The 16533-nt window shown below is 31.7% G+C and overlaps 1 protein-coding gene across 4 annotated transcripts in view; it reads left to right on the top strand.

The window, feature by feature from the left end:
• Nucleotides 1-16533, top strand: part of RPS6KA6 (ribosomal protein S6 kinase A6) — a 188733-nt gene that overhangs the window by 151211 nt on the left and 20989 nt on the right. For all 4 annotated transcript variants that reach the window (XM_036905358.2, XM_036905355.2, XM_036905359.2 and 1 more), the window contains 8 exons: nt 3363-3465; nt 4084-4214; nt 4654-4776; nt 5283-5372; nt 6501-6659; nt 9444-9605; nt 13748-13824; nt 15616-15733. In XM_036905358.2, coding sequence (XP_036761253.1) covers nt 3363-3465; nt 4084-4214; nt 4654-4776; nt 5283-5372; nt 6501-6659; nt 9444-9605; nt 13748-13824; nt 15616-15733 — 963 coding nt within the window. The remainder of the gene's footprint in view (nt 1-3362; nt 3466-4083; nt 4215-4653; nt 4777-5282; nt 5373-6500; nt 6660-9443; nt 9606-13747; nt 13825-15615; nt 15734-16533) is intronic.

Here is a 16533-nt window from a genome sequence, read left to right as displayed (position 1 = left end):
ACCTTTGTGGTCTGAGAAGCTGGTTGGTACAATTTCAACCCTTCTGAATTTACTGATGCTCTTTTTGTGGCCCAGTATGTGATCTATTCTGGAAAATATTCCATGTACACTTGAGAAGAATATGTATCCTGCTGCATTGGGATGGAGTGTTCTGTGAGGTCTGTCTGTTCTACTGTGTTATTCAGTGCCTTTTTCTCCTTACTTATTTTCTGTCTGGTTGATCTGTACTTTGTAGTGAGTGGTGTGTTGGAGTCTCCTACAATGAATGCATCGCATTCTATTTCCCCCTTTAATTCTGTTAGTATTTGTTGCACATACTTGGGTGGTCCTATGTTGGATGCATAGATATTTATAATGGTTGGATTCTCTTGTTGGACTGACCCTTTTATCATTATATAATGTCCTTCTTTGCCTCTTGTTACTTTCTTTGTTTTAAAGTCTATTTTGTCTGCTACAAGTACTTCATTTCCTGCTTTTTTCTCCCTATTAGCAGCATGAAATATCTTTTTCCATCCCTTCACTTTTAGTCTTTGTATGATTTTGCATTTGAAGTGAGTTTCTTGTAGGTAATATTTAGATGGGTCTTGTTTTTTTATCCATTGTGTAAATCTATGTCTTTTGATTGGTGCATTCAGTCCATTTACATTTAGTGTGATTATCAGTATAAAATGTTCCTATTTCCATTGCAGGCTTTAGATTTGTGGTTATCAAAGGTTTGAGGGCAGCTTCTTTACTATCTAAGTCTATCGTAACTTGCTTAATATGCTATTTAAAGCACAATCTAAAGGTTCTTCTTTTTCTCCTTTCTTTTTCTTCCTCCTTCACTATTTATATTTTAGGTGTTATATTCTGTACTCTTTGTGTATCCCTTGACTTACTTTTTGGGTATTTGATTTAATTTTGCATTTGCTTAGTAATTATTTGGTCCATTTCCTTTACTGTGGTTTTATTTTCTCTGGTGACAGCTATTTAGCCTTAGGAGCACTCCGGTCTAGAGCAGTCACTCCAATATACACTGTAGAGATAATTTATGGGAGGTGAATTTCCTCAATTTTTGTTTATCTGGAAATTGTTTAATCCTGCTTCAAATTTAACTGATAACCTTGCCAGATAGAGTATTCTTGTTTTGAGGCCCTTCTGTTGCATTGCATTAAATATTTCATGCCACTCCCTTTTGGCCTGTAAGATTTCTCTGAGAAGTCTGATGATATCTTGATGGTTTTTTCTTTTTGTGAGATCTTTCTTCTCTCTCTGGCTACTTTAATACTCTGTCCTTGTCCCTGATCTTTGCCATTTTAATTATTATATGTCTTGGTGTTGTTCTCCTTGGTTCCCTTGTGTTGAGAATATCTGTGCACTTCCATGGCATGAGACATTATTTCCTTCCCCAGATTGGTGAAATATTCTGTAATTATTTCCTCAAAGAGACTTTCTATCCCTTTTTCTCTCTTCTTCTGGTACCCCTATAATGCAAATATTGTCCCGTTTTTATTGGTCGCACAATTCTCTTAATATTCTTTCATTCCTTGAGTTCCTTTTTTCTCTCTGTTCCTCTGCTTCTTTGTATTCCTGTTCTATAATTTCTATTTCATGTACCATCTCCTCTACTTCATCTACTCTGCTTTTAAATTCCTCTATTATATGTTTTTTTTCAGGTTCTGTATTTTTCTAAGTTTCTGATTCTTTCTTGAATTCCTCCCTGAGGTTTTGAATATTTTTCTGTAGCTCTGTGAGCATGTTTCTGATTTTTATTTTGAAATCTCTTTCAGGAAGATTGTTGATTTTAGTTCCACTTAGCCCTCTTTCTTGTGCTTGAGGGATTTGAGTTGTACCAGGTTATTTTGCCATTTAATATTCCTAATGATTACTATGGAATAATAACTTTGTTACGGCAGCACTCTCTAGTGCCCAGAAGCTCTACTCTCTGGAGATTCTCAGCCCCTGGAGCGATGGTGGGTGTCACAGGCATGCAGCACCAGTGTCTGCCAGGAGGATAGAACTCTTTTCTGCTTCCCAGCTGAAGTGCCTGCCTCTGCTGCCAAGCCTAGTGGGCTGAGCACACTGGGAGGAGCCTATATACTACACTGTTGTAGCTGCCATAAGGGGGTCCATCCTCCAGCTGGCTTGGCATGGTGGTGGGGGAAGCAGATTTGCCAGCTAGGTGTAAGGAGTGGCAGGCTTCTATCACAGTGGGGAGCCTTGGCATTGCTTTACCATCCAGGGGAATGGAGGGCATGAAGCTCCTAAAAGTTCCCAACCTGCTGGGCTGACTGTGCTGGGATGATTTTGTCCACCTGTCCTCTCTCCTGAGCAGCAAGCTCTGTGTAGTCCTTGCCTCTTTTGCAGCCCTCTTGCTGTTGGGAAGTCTTTCAAAGTGCCCGCCTTTCTTTTGTCCCACAGTGGCCATTTGTGGGTACCTGATCTCCGCAAGCAGGTGAAATCTCAGTTTCTCCGTGTGTTCCGGCTCTCTTTGGTTTCCAACCCTTCTTATCTCCAGAGCATCATATAATGTGGGTTCATGCTCCCAGAGTAGATCTTCAGGGGTGGGCATTTTGCAGTCCTTGGCTTCTACAATCTTCCCGCTCTGTTTCTCTTCCTCCCATCTGTAAAGTGGTGTGGGGAGAAGGCTTGGGTCCTGCTGGATCATGGCTTTTACTGCTTTACCATTTTCCGTGAGGTCTTCTCTTTTCCCCAGATGTAGGTCATCTGTTACAGTCTTCTTTCCATTCTCTGTTTGAAGATTAGTTGTATTTTCTCTATTTTCTTGTTACATGTGGTTTTGGCAGGAGGTGTCTGCCTCACTTCTCATGCTGCCATCTTGTTTAACCTCCCTCCTGTAAGATAATTTATATGTCTTTCAAAAGCAAATTTTAGGAAGTTACACTGTTAGATAGGATTAAAACTTTGAATTATATAATAAAATCCCTGAACAGTGCATTGAATATATATTTTTATGTGAAAGCAAAACATTTTATGAGAAATATGTACTTCTTGAAGATAGTCTAATTATTAATTCTGAAATCCCTGAATGTTGTTATTTCTGCATAGTAACATTATGTTATATATTCTGTATGGTTATTTTATCAGTGAGAATTCAAAGTCAGTTTTTGATATCTAAAATTGAACATCATTACTCCTTGTGAATGCTACTTATGGCATCACTGCTGTGTTTCCTTGTCTCATGTGATTCTCTGCGTTATCAGATATTTAGAATTTTGTATCAGTTATCTGAAGCCTGTTGAAATTTCATTTATGAAATTGTAAATCATCCATTAAAGACTGAACATTATGCTTTCCCTTACAAAGTAAAATAATTTTTAAAGTGTTAATATGTTTTTGTATTATCCTGTTGTTTCTTCTAGAAATTATATAAAAGAGAAGTTCAGCCTCCTTTCAAACCTGCTTCTGGAAAACCAGATGATACTTTTTGTTTTGATCCTGAATTTACTGCAAAAACACCTAAAGGTATCAATCATGTTTATTTGTAACATAGGGCTTTTATTCAATTAGGTGTTTAAAAAAATAAACTAGCTTCTTAGGTAAAATCTAAAAACATGTAAGTTTTCAGAGGGTTGGTTTGCCCTGTATAGAAGTATGGATCCTGTAGTACAGAATTGCCTGGGTATCTTTCTAGTACAGGCTTTAAATAGGAAATATTTATCAGAGAAGAAGGGACTAGAGCAAAAGGCGATTTTTTTTCTTTTTTTTTAAAGTCCTTTGACATGCTAATCCTTAGAGAGTAGGGGGTAGGAGGTAAGATATGAGATATATTACTATATTACAGTTTAGAATTTAATGAGGTTTACTTTTCATGGGATCTGTTTCTTACATTAATTTAACAGATATTGAATACCTACTATGTACTAAGCAGTGAGGATGCAGTGGTAAATAGAACAAAAATTACAATCCATATGGAGCTTGCATACTAGTAGGGGGAGAGAGATAATATACAATATATCAAGTACATAATATAGTATGTCTTATGGTAACTTATAGTGATTTCCTTATATTCAAAGAAATGCTGAAATTTCATAGCATAGAATTATATGTAGTTCTAATTTAATATAATTATTTGAAAATTAGATTCTCCTGGTTTGCCAGCCAGTGCTAATGCTCATCAACTCTTCAAAGGATTCAGCTTTGTTGCAACTTCTATTGAAGAAGAGTATAAAATCACTCCTATCACAAGTGCAAATGTATTACCAATTATTCAGGTAAGTTCTACTTAATCAGATTATTCAGTTTAGGAATAATTATTTACTTCAGTTATTGCTAATGGATTTAACAACAATTTTAAGTGATTTTTACCTTCTTTTATCTCTGTATATACTAATGAATTAAATATGTCTTCATATTTTTGAAAGAAGCAGACAGTGGTAACCTTTAATTATACTTGTGTAGTCTCATTTGGCAAAAAAATGTAATGGTGATATATAAACTAGTTGATTATTTTATTGGCTTTGGGGATCTAGAAAGCCTGCAGTTGAGGATCAACTCAGAATCTGCTTAAGCCATTTATAAATACTGATAAAACTTCTCCAGAATGAATTATTCTTGACTTTTTAAAGATTTAACATGAATGTATATTAAGGAGAGATGATAAAAATTATGAAAAAATTTAATTTTCCTACTATTTTACTTTAAAAAAAACAGATAAATGGAAATGCTGCACAGTTTGGTGAAGTATATGAATTAAAAGAGGATATTGGTGTTGGCTCCTACTCTGTTTGTAAGAGATGTATACATATGGCTACCAACATGGAATTTGCAGTGAAGGTATTGTTTCTGAACCTAACATTTTTTTTATTGTTTTATATAATATAAGTTAAACTACAGGTTACCTAACAAACATTTTTCAGTAGAGCAAGTAGAGATAGCAAAGACAAAATCATGGGGAAGAATTTTTAAGACTTCATATTTTCATTGTGGATTTCTTTCCAAGACTGTTTTGGAGGAACAGTATATTTCATGAATGTGGTGATTTTGAATAGTTTTATTTTAATTCATAATGTTAAGATTGAGCCATTGTGACAATTACTATCACATTTGTATCACATTATCAGTATAGTTCAGTGAAATGGAATATAATGTTAAAGAAAATTGTTTGTTTTTTATTACATTTCAGTTCTAGGAAATTTTTAAATGTTAGAATAATATGAGGCTCAGTTATCACTCTTGAGTTCTAAGTATTTGCTTAAAATATAACCAAGCTGAAAATATTTCATTCATTTTTAGACAAAATAATTTGTTTTCCTCTGAGATTGTTCTTGTCTTATTCTTAGATCATTGACAAAAGTAAGAGAGACCCCTCAGAAGAAATTGAAATTTTGATGTGCTATGGACAACACCCCAACATTATCACTTTAAAGGATGTAAGTATTTAAAATCTATGTATCAGCTGAGCTAATGAAGTTATGACTTGGCACTTTATTTTCTTATTGAAACTTTTCATGTCTATTTTTGTGCCACAAAATCTCAAGGCTTTAATTTGCCACTCCAATTCTTTTTTTTTCCTGTACTTCTATACTCCTATGCTTCCTATAGAATGTCAAAAAGGAACTATGATGGTCAGTAAATGCAAGTGTGCTAGATACTTGAATATATTCTGGCTGGTTAACCAGATTGAGATTCTGCCAGATATCCAGAAGATTTTACTTTTTTGATTATATAGCAGTTGGCTGTAGTGTTATAGATTATTCCTTTAGTGAAATAGTATTAGTCTATAGCTTTATAAAGTAAACATATAACTCATTAATAAATGTTACTAAGTGTTGATTTATTACATAAGAAAATAATGGTGTTTTCTCATTAGATAAGGCATACAAATCTGCCATCACCTTGATCAGTTTGTTTCTAATAATATGATAGGCATTCCAATTTATAATCTTTAAGTATATGTATCTGTGTGCACTTGTGTGTATATATATATATACACACACACATGTATATGCATATATATATATATGTATGTGTGTGTGTGTATATATATATATATGTATGTATGTATGTATGTATGTATCTCACATGCCCTGAGTGAAGGGCATAGATATTTTTCTTATTTATTCTTCTTGATATGGTATTTAAATTCAACGGATATTTAAGACACCATGTCAAATAATGGACTATGGGAAGGATATTAAAAAATAAATAATACATTTACTGCCAGAAGGAAACGTATTTCTAGTAGGGAAGAGAAGTGGCTATAATACAAAAATGAGATAGATGACACTTGAGAGGCACAGAGTCCTATTTTTCCTTTTTATTCTTTGATAAAGTATGACTTACAACTTCAAACGTTAATAAAATTATAAGTTTAACACGATCCCACAGGACTGTGCAGGAGGTTATTTAGGCAGTTCAATCTTTAGTACAGCCTGTATTATATTAATAGTAAAGGAATAATGTCTTTTTTTAAACTAGAGGTTCACTAGCAAAGTAAATATAATTTAAACATTTCAGAATTGTTATCAATAACATTTTAAAATATGTTCTTTTTTTAGGTTTATGATGATGGTAGATATGTTTACGTTGTTACGGATTTGATGAAAGGAGGAGAGCTACTTGACCGTATTCTCAAAAAAAAATGTTTCTCAGAACAAGAAGCTAGTGATGTACTCTTTATAATAACTAAGACAGTTGACTATCTTCATTGTCAAGGAGTAAGTTATAGTTATATTCTTCCCTTCAATTCTGGGACTTATATCTTCATAAAATTATATATAAGAAATGCCACCTAAAATGAATTACTTTTTCTGTCACATATGTTTTTATAATAGAGAATACCCTAATAAAACTCACAATGTAGTGAAGGTTATAGATCTAGGAAATTGGGTAATGTTTTTTTCTCTTCACTCTGCCTGTTGACTCTGATTTAATAGAATATTAGTTTTAAAAGTGGTTTGAATTATATAAATGTATCTAACCTTGACTTTGAAATTGTTAAACCCAATCACAGTTAAAAGTGAAACATAAAAGAATTATCCAAGGAAATGTTGTGAATATTATTCAGATTGTACTATACCTCAACATAAAAAGTTCTGGCAGTAAAAGGAACTATATATCTCAACCCTTCCAACTCCTCCCCCAAGTGCAGTAACAAATTAGGATTCTGAACTTTTGAAGTATTACTATATTAAAATTTATAATGGAGAGGCAATCCTGTTATTTCACTTCATATATCTTCATAAAGAAAGCAAATAAATTGACTAAAAAGGTCAACTTTTATTCTATATAACTATATAAGGAAAAAGTCAAAAATAATTTAAAAATTTTACGTTTGAATCAGTTGTAATAGTGGACCTATAACCACTTACGCATAAACAATAAAAAACAGACAATTTGGAATAGGCACAGTGAAAATTCTATATGGGCCTCTCTTATAACTAAGAAAAACAAGCCGGTACTCAGTTTTGTGTGTGGTTTGACAAAGTACATTTTCAGTATTTTGAAATATAAACTTTATAATGCTAAAGGAGTAGTTTTATTATAATTCCTTAATTATCTTTATCAACATTCTCTCAAAAAAAAAAAAGAAGACCAGAATTTTTGAGGGGAGGAAAATAATAAACATCTTTTCTTTAGTTTATTATTTTAGAAGCTTTCAGGTTCTTATATCAATTAAATAAATTAATGATAGATATGTATTGAGCATTTCTACTTGACAGGCATTATAAAAGCTGTTACAGATTCAAAGTAAGAGTTGATTCTTCTCTTTAAAGAACATTCGGCATAGCAAACCACTGACTAAAGATAGGACTATTCTAATAGACATATTATTTTTAAATTTATTTTATATTTATGTAGTCTTAATGAATTTTGAATACATTTTATTGATATAATTGACATAGAACATTGTATAATCTTAAGGTTTACAATGTGTTGATATGATACATTTATATACTGTAGTATAAAAGCCTTGTATCTTAAGTTCAACTTCATCTTGGAATTAATTTTTCTTTTGTCTTTGAATTGTGTTCCATTTTCTTGGTAATTTGTATGTCATATAATTTTGGATTATATACTATACATTTGAATACTAAGTTATAAAGATTTTTTGTATTCTGTTATTTTCTTTAAATGATTATTTTTGTTTGTTTTGGGGGGTTTGTTTTGTTTGTTTTTTGATATTCATGGATAATTTTTATGGCAGGGTTTACAGTAAAAACTGCTTTTGGGCAGTATCTCTAGTTTAGTCTCTGTTTATATCATGTCTTTATATAAACTGCTTTGACACTCTTCTACACATTTTTGATTCATGAATCAGTTTGGAGCTTTCCCTTACAGTATTCCTCTACTCAGCATTAAGTTTCCCAGAATCTTTTTTCTGGTCCTCCAGGCCAGAAACACTGTGGACTTTTCCATGTGTGTCTTCAACATCACTGTGTGCTGCAGGAACTACACTTAACCATAGGCTAAAAGCCAAAGATATGGGTACCTCTTCATACAGTTCCTTGTATTCCCTTCATTCAACTAAGTATGCACTCTCCACTAGAGTCTTTCTGCTTCTGTTCACTCTCAAGTACCTTCAGGTAGTTGATTTTTATAGTATATTCAGGTTTCATAATTGTTTACAGTGGGGAAAGGGTGTTGAGTAAGGCCATAGCCTGTTATATCCAAAAGTAGAAATGAGAATTGGCTTGTAATACTTCGAGATTGAAAGTGGTTAACAAAACTGGTGGCTTGAATAGAAACTGGAGCATCTATATGCTGATAATTTCCTTTGCATACCTCAGGCTGTCAAGGTTGGAGAAAGTGTCATTTCAAAATATTGTGATTGAGAAAGTTCCTTTTCTTGGAAATATGTTAACTTTTAAAATGTTTTATTTCCCAGATATTTAGTTAGCTATAGAAATGTAATGCTTTCTCTTATTTTTGCTTAAAATATTTTTTTACTGAATTATAGTTGACATACAATATTATGTTAGTTTCAGGTGTGCAACAATGATTCAACAATTATATACCTTACTAAATACTCACCATAATAAGTGTTGTTTCTGTCTGTCACCATACAAAGTTATTATAATATGTTTTACTGTATTCCCTTTGCTATACTTTTCATCTCAATGAGTTAATTTATTATATAATTGGAAGCTTGTACTTCTTTATTCCCTTCCCCTATTTCACCCATCCCTCCATCCCCACTCCTCTCTGGCTACCACCAGTTTGTCCTCTGTATTGATAAGTGTATTTCTGGTTTGCTTATTTGTTGTTCATGTGTCTTATTTTTTAGATTCCACATATAAGTGAAATCATTTGGTATTTTTCTTTCTTTGCATGACTTATTTCACTTAGCATAATACCTCTTAGGTCCATCCATGTTTTCACACATGGCAAAATTTCATTCTATTTTATGGCTAATATTCCATTGTGTATGTATACCACACTTCATAATCCATTCGTGTATCAGTGAACACTTGTAATGTACTTTTTCTTTTATGTTCAAGGTTGTTCATCGTGATCTTAAACCTAGTAATATTTTATACATGGATGAATCAGCCAGTGCAGACTCCATTAGGATCTGTGATTTTGGGTTTGCAAAACAACTTCGAGGAGATAATGGACTTCTCTTAACTCCATGCTACACTGCAAACTTTGTAGCACCTGAGGTATTCTTTAAAACTTCAGTTTTGCCTTTCATTCTTTTCCTCTAGTTGAAAGAATATGATGTCATCTATAGGTTATTTATTGTGTTCTGTTGGGCTATGTACTAGTTTAAGAATCACACTTTTTAAAACTGGGAAGGAGAATAGAGAAAACCCCACCTTCAACATATTAGATATTCTAAGTGAGAAAACTGAGGCTCAGTATACTTAAATAATTGCTTCAAGAGTGGCATTCACTTACTAACAAAGCCAGGATTGATTTTCCAATATTTTGGTTTATGCTGAATATGAGGTGATTTATATTATTTAGCATTATACATAACATATAAGGGCAGTGCCATCCTGATTAAGATCTTCTAATTCCTAGGAAAACAGTTTTACAGGGGTATTTCTTGGCAAATAACATTCATACATAGATCTTAGGGGGAAAAGTCAGGAAAGGTGAGGCTAGGAAAGTTAAGGGGTACAGGTTTCACATTTGGCAAACTCCAACAGTCAGTTCTGATAATGGGGGTGGGAGCTTTGACAGTAGCAACCCCACAGCAGTGAAACTATGCTTTATAAAAATTGAATCAGGGATAGCATTGGCCATATAGACTCTTTATATGAATTTTGTTTATAAATCAAGAACTGTTCTTATATGTTATAAATAATGCTAACATGTATGAGTTACCATATGTTCAACAGAAAATACACACACAAAAAGTTTTTAATCTTCAATTTTGAAAAGTTGTATTTTCCAAGTCAGAGAAGAATAAAATTATTTGAGGATGAATTTCTATCTTACGTACATGTTTTCTGATTTTATTTTCATATCAAATACTAACCCTTTCAGGATGATGTTGCATATTAGATGTAAGCCATTTGTGTTTGCATATCAACAAATCTGTATTTTAAAGTAGCTATTTCAAAAATAGTATTTCTAATAATAAAAATAGAAATATATAAAATAGAAAAATAACTTTCTAATAATGAAAAATTCCCCTGTAAAATTTATTAAATCTTGTTGATGTTGAGGAAGAAGTATAATACCTCCTTTACAAGGTTTTTATGATAAGAGATTTACCTTTGAGAAATTGTGTACATATCCAGAGTCTGTGCTTTAATCTATATTTTAATTAAATTTATGGAATAATGAATGTACAAATTTTTATCACATTACAGTATATAGAAACTGTATTTCCCAAAGTAAATATTGGAATGCATGCATGCATGAATCAAGAAATGGTTACTGTACTGTCCCTAGCTGTAAGAGAGAACTTAGACACTAAAAAAATTAGCCTTTATAGAATATTTCAATGGTTTTATACTACAGGAGGACAGAATATTTAAGATTAGGGCTCTTATGTTAAATATAGGATATATAGTCATAATATTCTAACAGATCTTATGTAATAGACACAAAAGAATAGTATAGCATAACCATTTTAAAGGCTTAAGTCTTAATACTGACTTAATCTTGTGGACTAACAACCCACTTGGTATGATGAAAACTTCTCACTAGAGAAAGGATAAGGGATGGATGTGTCCCAAACGAAACATCTCAAAATAGACATTAAAAGGGAAAACACACAGTATGTCTGTTTAGATTAATGGTTAGGTAAACATTTTTAAATGAGTACAGATCCACAGAGTAGAATACAGCCCATTGATGTTTTTTAATCCTTAGTATTTGTATTTTTAAAATACTTTGAAAAGTTTTGTTATCGAGTGCTAAAGCCTCTGCTAGCAATCTGAATATTTATAAATTGTTATGAATGAAATACAGAGGTTTGGGGTAAGATTTGTTTCAAAATTTCAGACGCTTGCAAAATTAGTAATGAAGCATCTGAAATGCACTGTCTTTTAAACTAGCATCAGAAAGATTCAAATATCCATGCAGATATTTAAATAAATGATAGCATTAATGGGGGGGTTAAATTCATTACTTCATCACAATGCATAGAGACTCCTTCTCTACTAAAAGATAGACTAATCTGTATAATTTTAGCTTAACAGTAAGAAAGGAATATTCATTCACTTTCTTGATATGCATCAATTCTATCAACCACTTAAGGTTTATTTAGCAGATGTGCTTTTCTACTTTATACCTATGTCACAAAAATTAATATATCTCCAAAAATATTCTATTATAAAAGCAAATCAGTTATATTATTTGACTGATATTTAATGTCTGCTGAGTCTAAGAATCAGCCTGGGTTAAAAGAACTTAGAATAAATTGGGTTGTTGCTGTGCCTGCAGCTCTTTATAAATTGTGAAATTACCTGCTTTGCTCTGGCTCCAGGCTGTCATATGTTTTACTCCAAATTTAAATTAGTTTTAACTCTAGAGCAAAGGGAATGAGAAACTTCATCTGTGTTACTTTTGCTGATTTGGGAAGCCAAATAAGAGGGAAGGTAATGGTGTTAACTACTTTAATTCTAACTTCTGTCTAGTATTTCACTTGATGTAAGAATGTATGAAACATACCTTCTTCACTGTACCTTTTCATTCATCCCACCACCTTGCCTTGTTTCTTTTATGGCTATATGTTCTTACTATTATGGGGCATTCCTACTCAAGAACAAAAGTGGACTGCCTCTTCTTTACCCATACATAATGGATTTAAGTATGTGGTAAATCTAAAACAAATTTTTCCCGGTTTGTCCTAATTAGATTAAGCAATATGACACTTGTGGCCTTCTTCTCATTAATTAGGAAGGTTATGAGAAAATTAAGTACCTATAGCTGACTCACTGATTAATTCTCACCTGTCCAATTAGTTCCTAAGTAATCCCTCAACCCTGACAAAGCATTAGGTAATCTAGGAAGCTTTAAAAATACTGTCCTTTGGTAACCATGGAAGGGTGATGGCCAGAATTGTAAGAGATGATGAGAGAAGGAGAGAGATAGGGGAAAAAAGTAGCAGAGGTTTATGATTTACTACAGGATGCCAACTTAGCTTTAACATGATATTAGTGATTTAGCTGTACATCATTATTAGGGCCTTTGTCGTCCCTGCCTGTATTACTTACATAAGTCAGTTATATAGGTATTTTGATAGCTTCCTCAAGCTTCTCAGGTTTGTACATATGTGTGTTCTTCTAAATAAATACACTTTGACTAGGAAAAAACATATCTTGAATTTTAAGTTATATGCTCATTATTCATTTCTGGCAGTTGTGAAAGATAAACATTAATATTTTTAGCCTTTTATAAATGAAAAGTCCATGCTGATGAGGCAGTCCCAGTGTTAATGCATTTATAGTGTTTCTATTTTGTTCCTATGCCAAAAGGCTTTAGCAGTGGACTTGTTTTTCTAAATTTAAAAACAGGCATCATTTCATCTCTATTTTTCCAGTAAACCCTATTAATTTCATAGAGGACAACTTACATGAATATGTAACAAATATATATTCTGAGTTTTATTAGCAGCACCACCAGCAAAAACAGCTACCTAAGTTATTATATAAAAATTATTGAAACCACTAAGAATTTATCAAATGTATATGTGTGATCCAGAAATATGCTGATCTTTTCAAGACATAAATAAGCCTTGTATGTAAAATGTAAATTCATCTTGATTTCATAAGATCATATATTATTTTACTATCTCTTATGTAGTAAGGGGCAGTTAACATAGATTTTAAAAGCAGAGGCTCTAGAGTAAGAATACCTGCTCCACTACTTACTACTTTTGTGATATTGAGAAAATTATTACTTAACATTTGCCTTGATTTCCTCATCTTCAAAATGGAAATTATAATATCTACCTCGTGAGAGTCAGTGTCAGGATTAAAGGCAGTACTTTGTGTAGTATGTATTAAGCTCTCTGTACATATTAATCTTAAATTTTCTTGTCTGTGTCTGGTTTTCCTAAGAAGAGGAGTGAAAGCTTATTGAAGTCAGGAATCATACCTTACAAGGTTGTTTTTTGTATGACCCATGTTACTTAGTCACCTTATTAGTAGCCATTTATTCAGTTCTAACTAATTGCAGAAACTGCCTTTAACATTAAGTGATTCTGTTTTTGAAAATATTCTAATGATCTAAGCTTTCTAATTGTGAACATTTCTGAGGGTATTAGAAGCACAACAGCTTCCTTTTGGATGAGAGAACTGAGTATATACTGAGTAATACCAGAAAATGAAAATTTATTTCTCAGGTTCTTATGCAACAGGGCTATGATGCTGCTTGTGATATTTGGAGTCTGGGAGTCCTTTTTTATACGATGTTGGCTGGGTAAGAAACCTAAATACTCAAATGATTTGTATCATTATTTGAATTTCACCTGTATATTTTCATCTCAAAAGAGGACAGATGAAAATAATCTTAAAGAAAATGCTATCAACGTTTCAAAATATATATTGTTTACTTATAAAATTAAAAAAACAAAGTGAGGCATTAATTTAATGAGGCACTTTTCAAATTAAAAGTGTTCTCTACTGGAACTAAAACTTTTAAAAATAAAGCATATGTTTTTATTTTTATATTTTACAGTAAGTACATTACTTTTTGAAAATGTTTGCTTTAGCATAAAATAAATTAATGTTTCAACAGGTAACAACTTGTTTATATTAATTTTTTTAAGTACTCAAATTCTGGCCATCCTGGCAATAGAGATTTAGTAAAATTGAGCTTTCTAACAAATCTAGGTAGTAGCAATATTAAACTACAGAAACACACTCAGCTGCCTTCCCCTAAAAGGATAAAGAAATACTAGAAAAAAATAATAATTGGACTATATTAATGTTGGTAACTTACAAATAATACAAGTGCTGTTTTAGTCTTAATAAGTAGCACCTTTTTTAGGAGTAAAAGTTTTGGCTGTAGAAAAAGGTATGTTTAGCAAAGTCTCATACATAGAATAAAGCTTAAAGAATTATAATATAATTGTAATATACTGTTAGTGTGATTTTTTAAAGGTGACATTTAGTATAATTGAAATATGCTGGACATAACAAGGAACTTACAAATATGTAATGAAAATGGTGACTCTGCATTACTCACTGGCTTGGTGATAGTTACATATATCAGTGTATTCCACATACTTTTAGATATATTATAAAATCTTACTGCAAAATATTTAGTTTTAAACTATAGAAAGTACTAAAGTTAAGGTTAGCTAAAATTTGCATGTGAACTGCAATTAACACCATTGGTTTCAAGCTGTGGGATATCAATTTCTAGATTGCTGTTTTCAAATATTTAGTTTATGACTAACAAAGCATGACTGTATGTGTGTGTGTTAAGTATTATGTGTTTAGTGTTATTTCAACTTAATTGTTACATAAGGGAATTAAGACATTAGCATATTAAAACATCTTCCTCATACTTTTTCACTATAAGTCTGTCCACTCCCAAATTTGAATACCATTTTCAGTTCTATCTGTTAAAGTGGTACAAAACTAATCACTTTTCATCATTCTATAATTAATTTTTAAATTATTTTAACTTTATACAATGTGTTTGTCTTCTTGTCCATATTGATCCACATAATAATTTTGTTGGCTGTAGAGGTACTTCATTATATTGATATAAATATTTTACCCATTTTCATAATTTAAAACATTGTTAACCTGTCTCCATCGATATTATTGATAAAATGTTAATGAGTACACTTGAATCAATACAGTAAATACATTTTGAATATATAAAAGGGACAATTTCTTCATAGTGCATATATTTAGTTTGCCAACTTGTACCTGGGAGACTACAAAATTTGCATTTTTTATTCTGGTCTGATTCTAAGACTAGCTTTCCATGAAGAGCCACCTTTATATTATTTTACATTGATTAATGGATCAAAGCCAAAAAATTATTGTAGTCAAGACTCTTCATTATATTAAATAATTCATTAGGATTAAGTTCATTGTTCAAAATATAAAATTTGGTATGAACAGTGAAGGGAAGTATTAGGTGATATTCTTAGTTTGCTATAGTAAATATTTGTATGTAGACTTATACTTATCACTGTCAGATTTAATATGTGTGTTAGGTCCTCATTTATATTAAAATTTATTTTATTAATAGCTACACTCCATTTGCTAATGGCCCCAATGATACTCCTGAAGAGATACTACTACATATAGGCAATGGAAAGTTCTCCTTGAGTGGTGGAAACTGGGACCATATTTCAGATGGAGCAAAGGTATAAATTATAAATATGTTTCATTTTGTTTCATTCATGTTAACTTACTGAAATCTTTAAGTTATAGCCTAGTCTGCATTTACAGAGTGTCTGATAGTGTTACATGTCAGTATTTGTTAAGTCAACTCACATGTATGTGTGGACTGAACAAGATAAAGGCTTTTTATCCTGCCATGATAGTTCTAGGCCACAGTCCTTTCCAATCATTTCATGTGTCTTCAATGAATATAAACTAGTTTCACTGTTAATCAAAACTAACAATATAAATCTACTGAGGAAAAATACATATTTAAAGCTAACTTTAGTCAATTTCTACATTTAATGTATTTTTACACATTCCTTCTGTACAGATATTGACTAGTGATTATGTAGGCAGTATTTATAGTTTTAACTTATTCTTAGAGAATATATGAACTTTTTATCAGTATCACCTAGATATTATTTAAAGCTGTCTAATATAACTGTAATACAAACCACATATGTGGTTTTAAAATTTCTAGTAGCCACATTAAGAGAAACTAGTGAAATTAATAATACATTTTATTTAACCCAGTGTATCCAAAATATTTCAACATCCAATCAGTATAAAAAACTAGTGAGATATTTTATATTATTTTTTCATAATTAAGTTTTCATAATCTGGTATATATTTTATACTTAACATTCCATTTAAATTTGGACTACCCATATTTTTAAAATGCTTAATAGCTACATGTGCCTAGTGGCTGCTATATTAAGCAATGCAGTTTCAGACTAACTAGCCTTATTTAATTTAGGAAAAAAATAATTGCTCAAGCCTT

Source organism: Manis pentadactyla, chromosome X (assembly GCF_030020395.1).
Source record: "Manis pentadactyla isolate mManPen7 chromosome X, mManPen7.hap1, whole genome shotgun sequence".
In the NCBI taxonomy this organism is placed as follows: domain Eukaryota; kingdom Metazoa; phylum Chordata; class Mammalia; order Pholidota; family Manidae; genus Manis; species Manis pentadactyla.
Note: the sequence above shows the minus strand (reverse complement) of the source record. Positions and strands in the feature narration are given on the sequence as shown.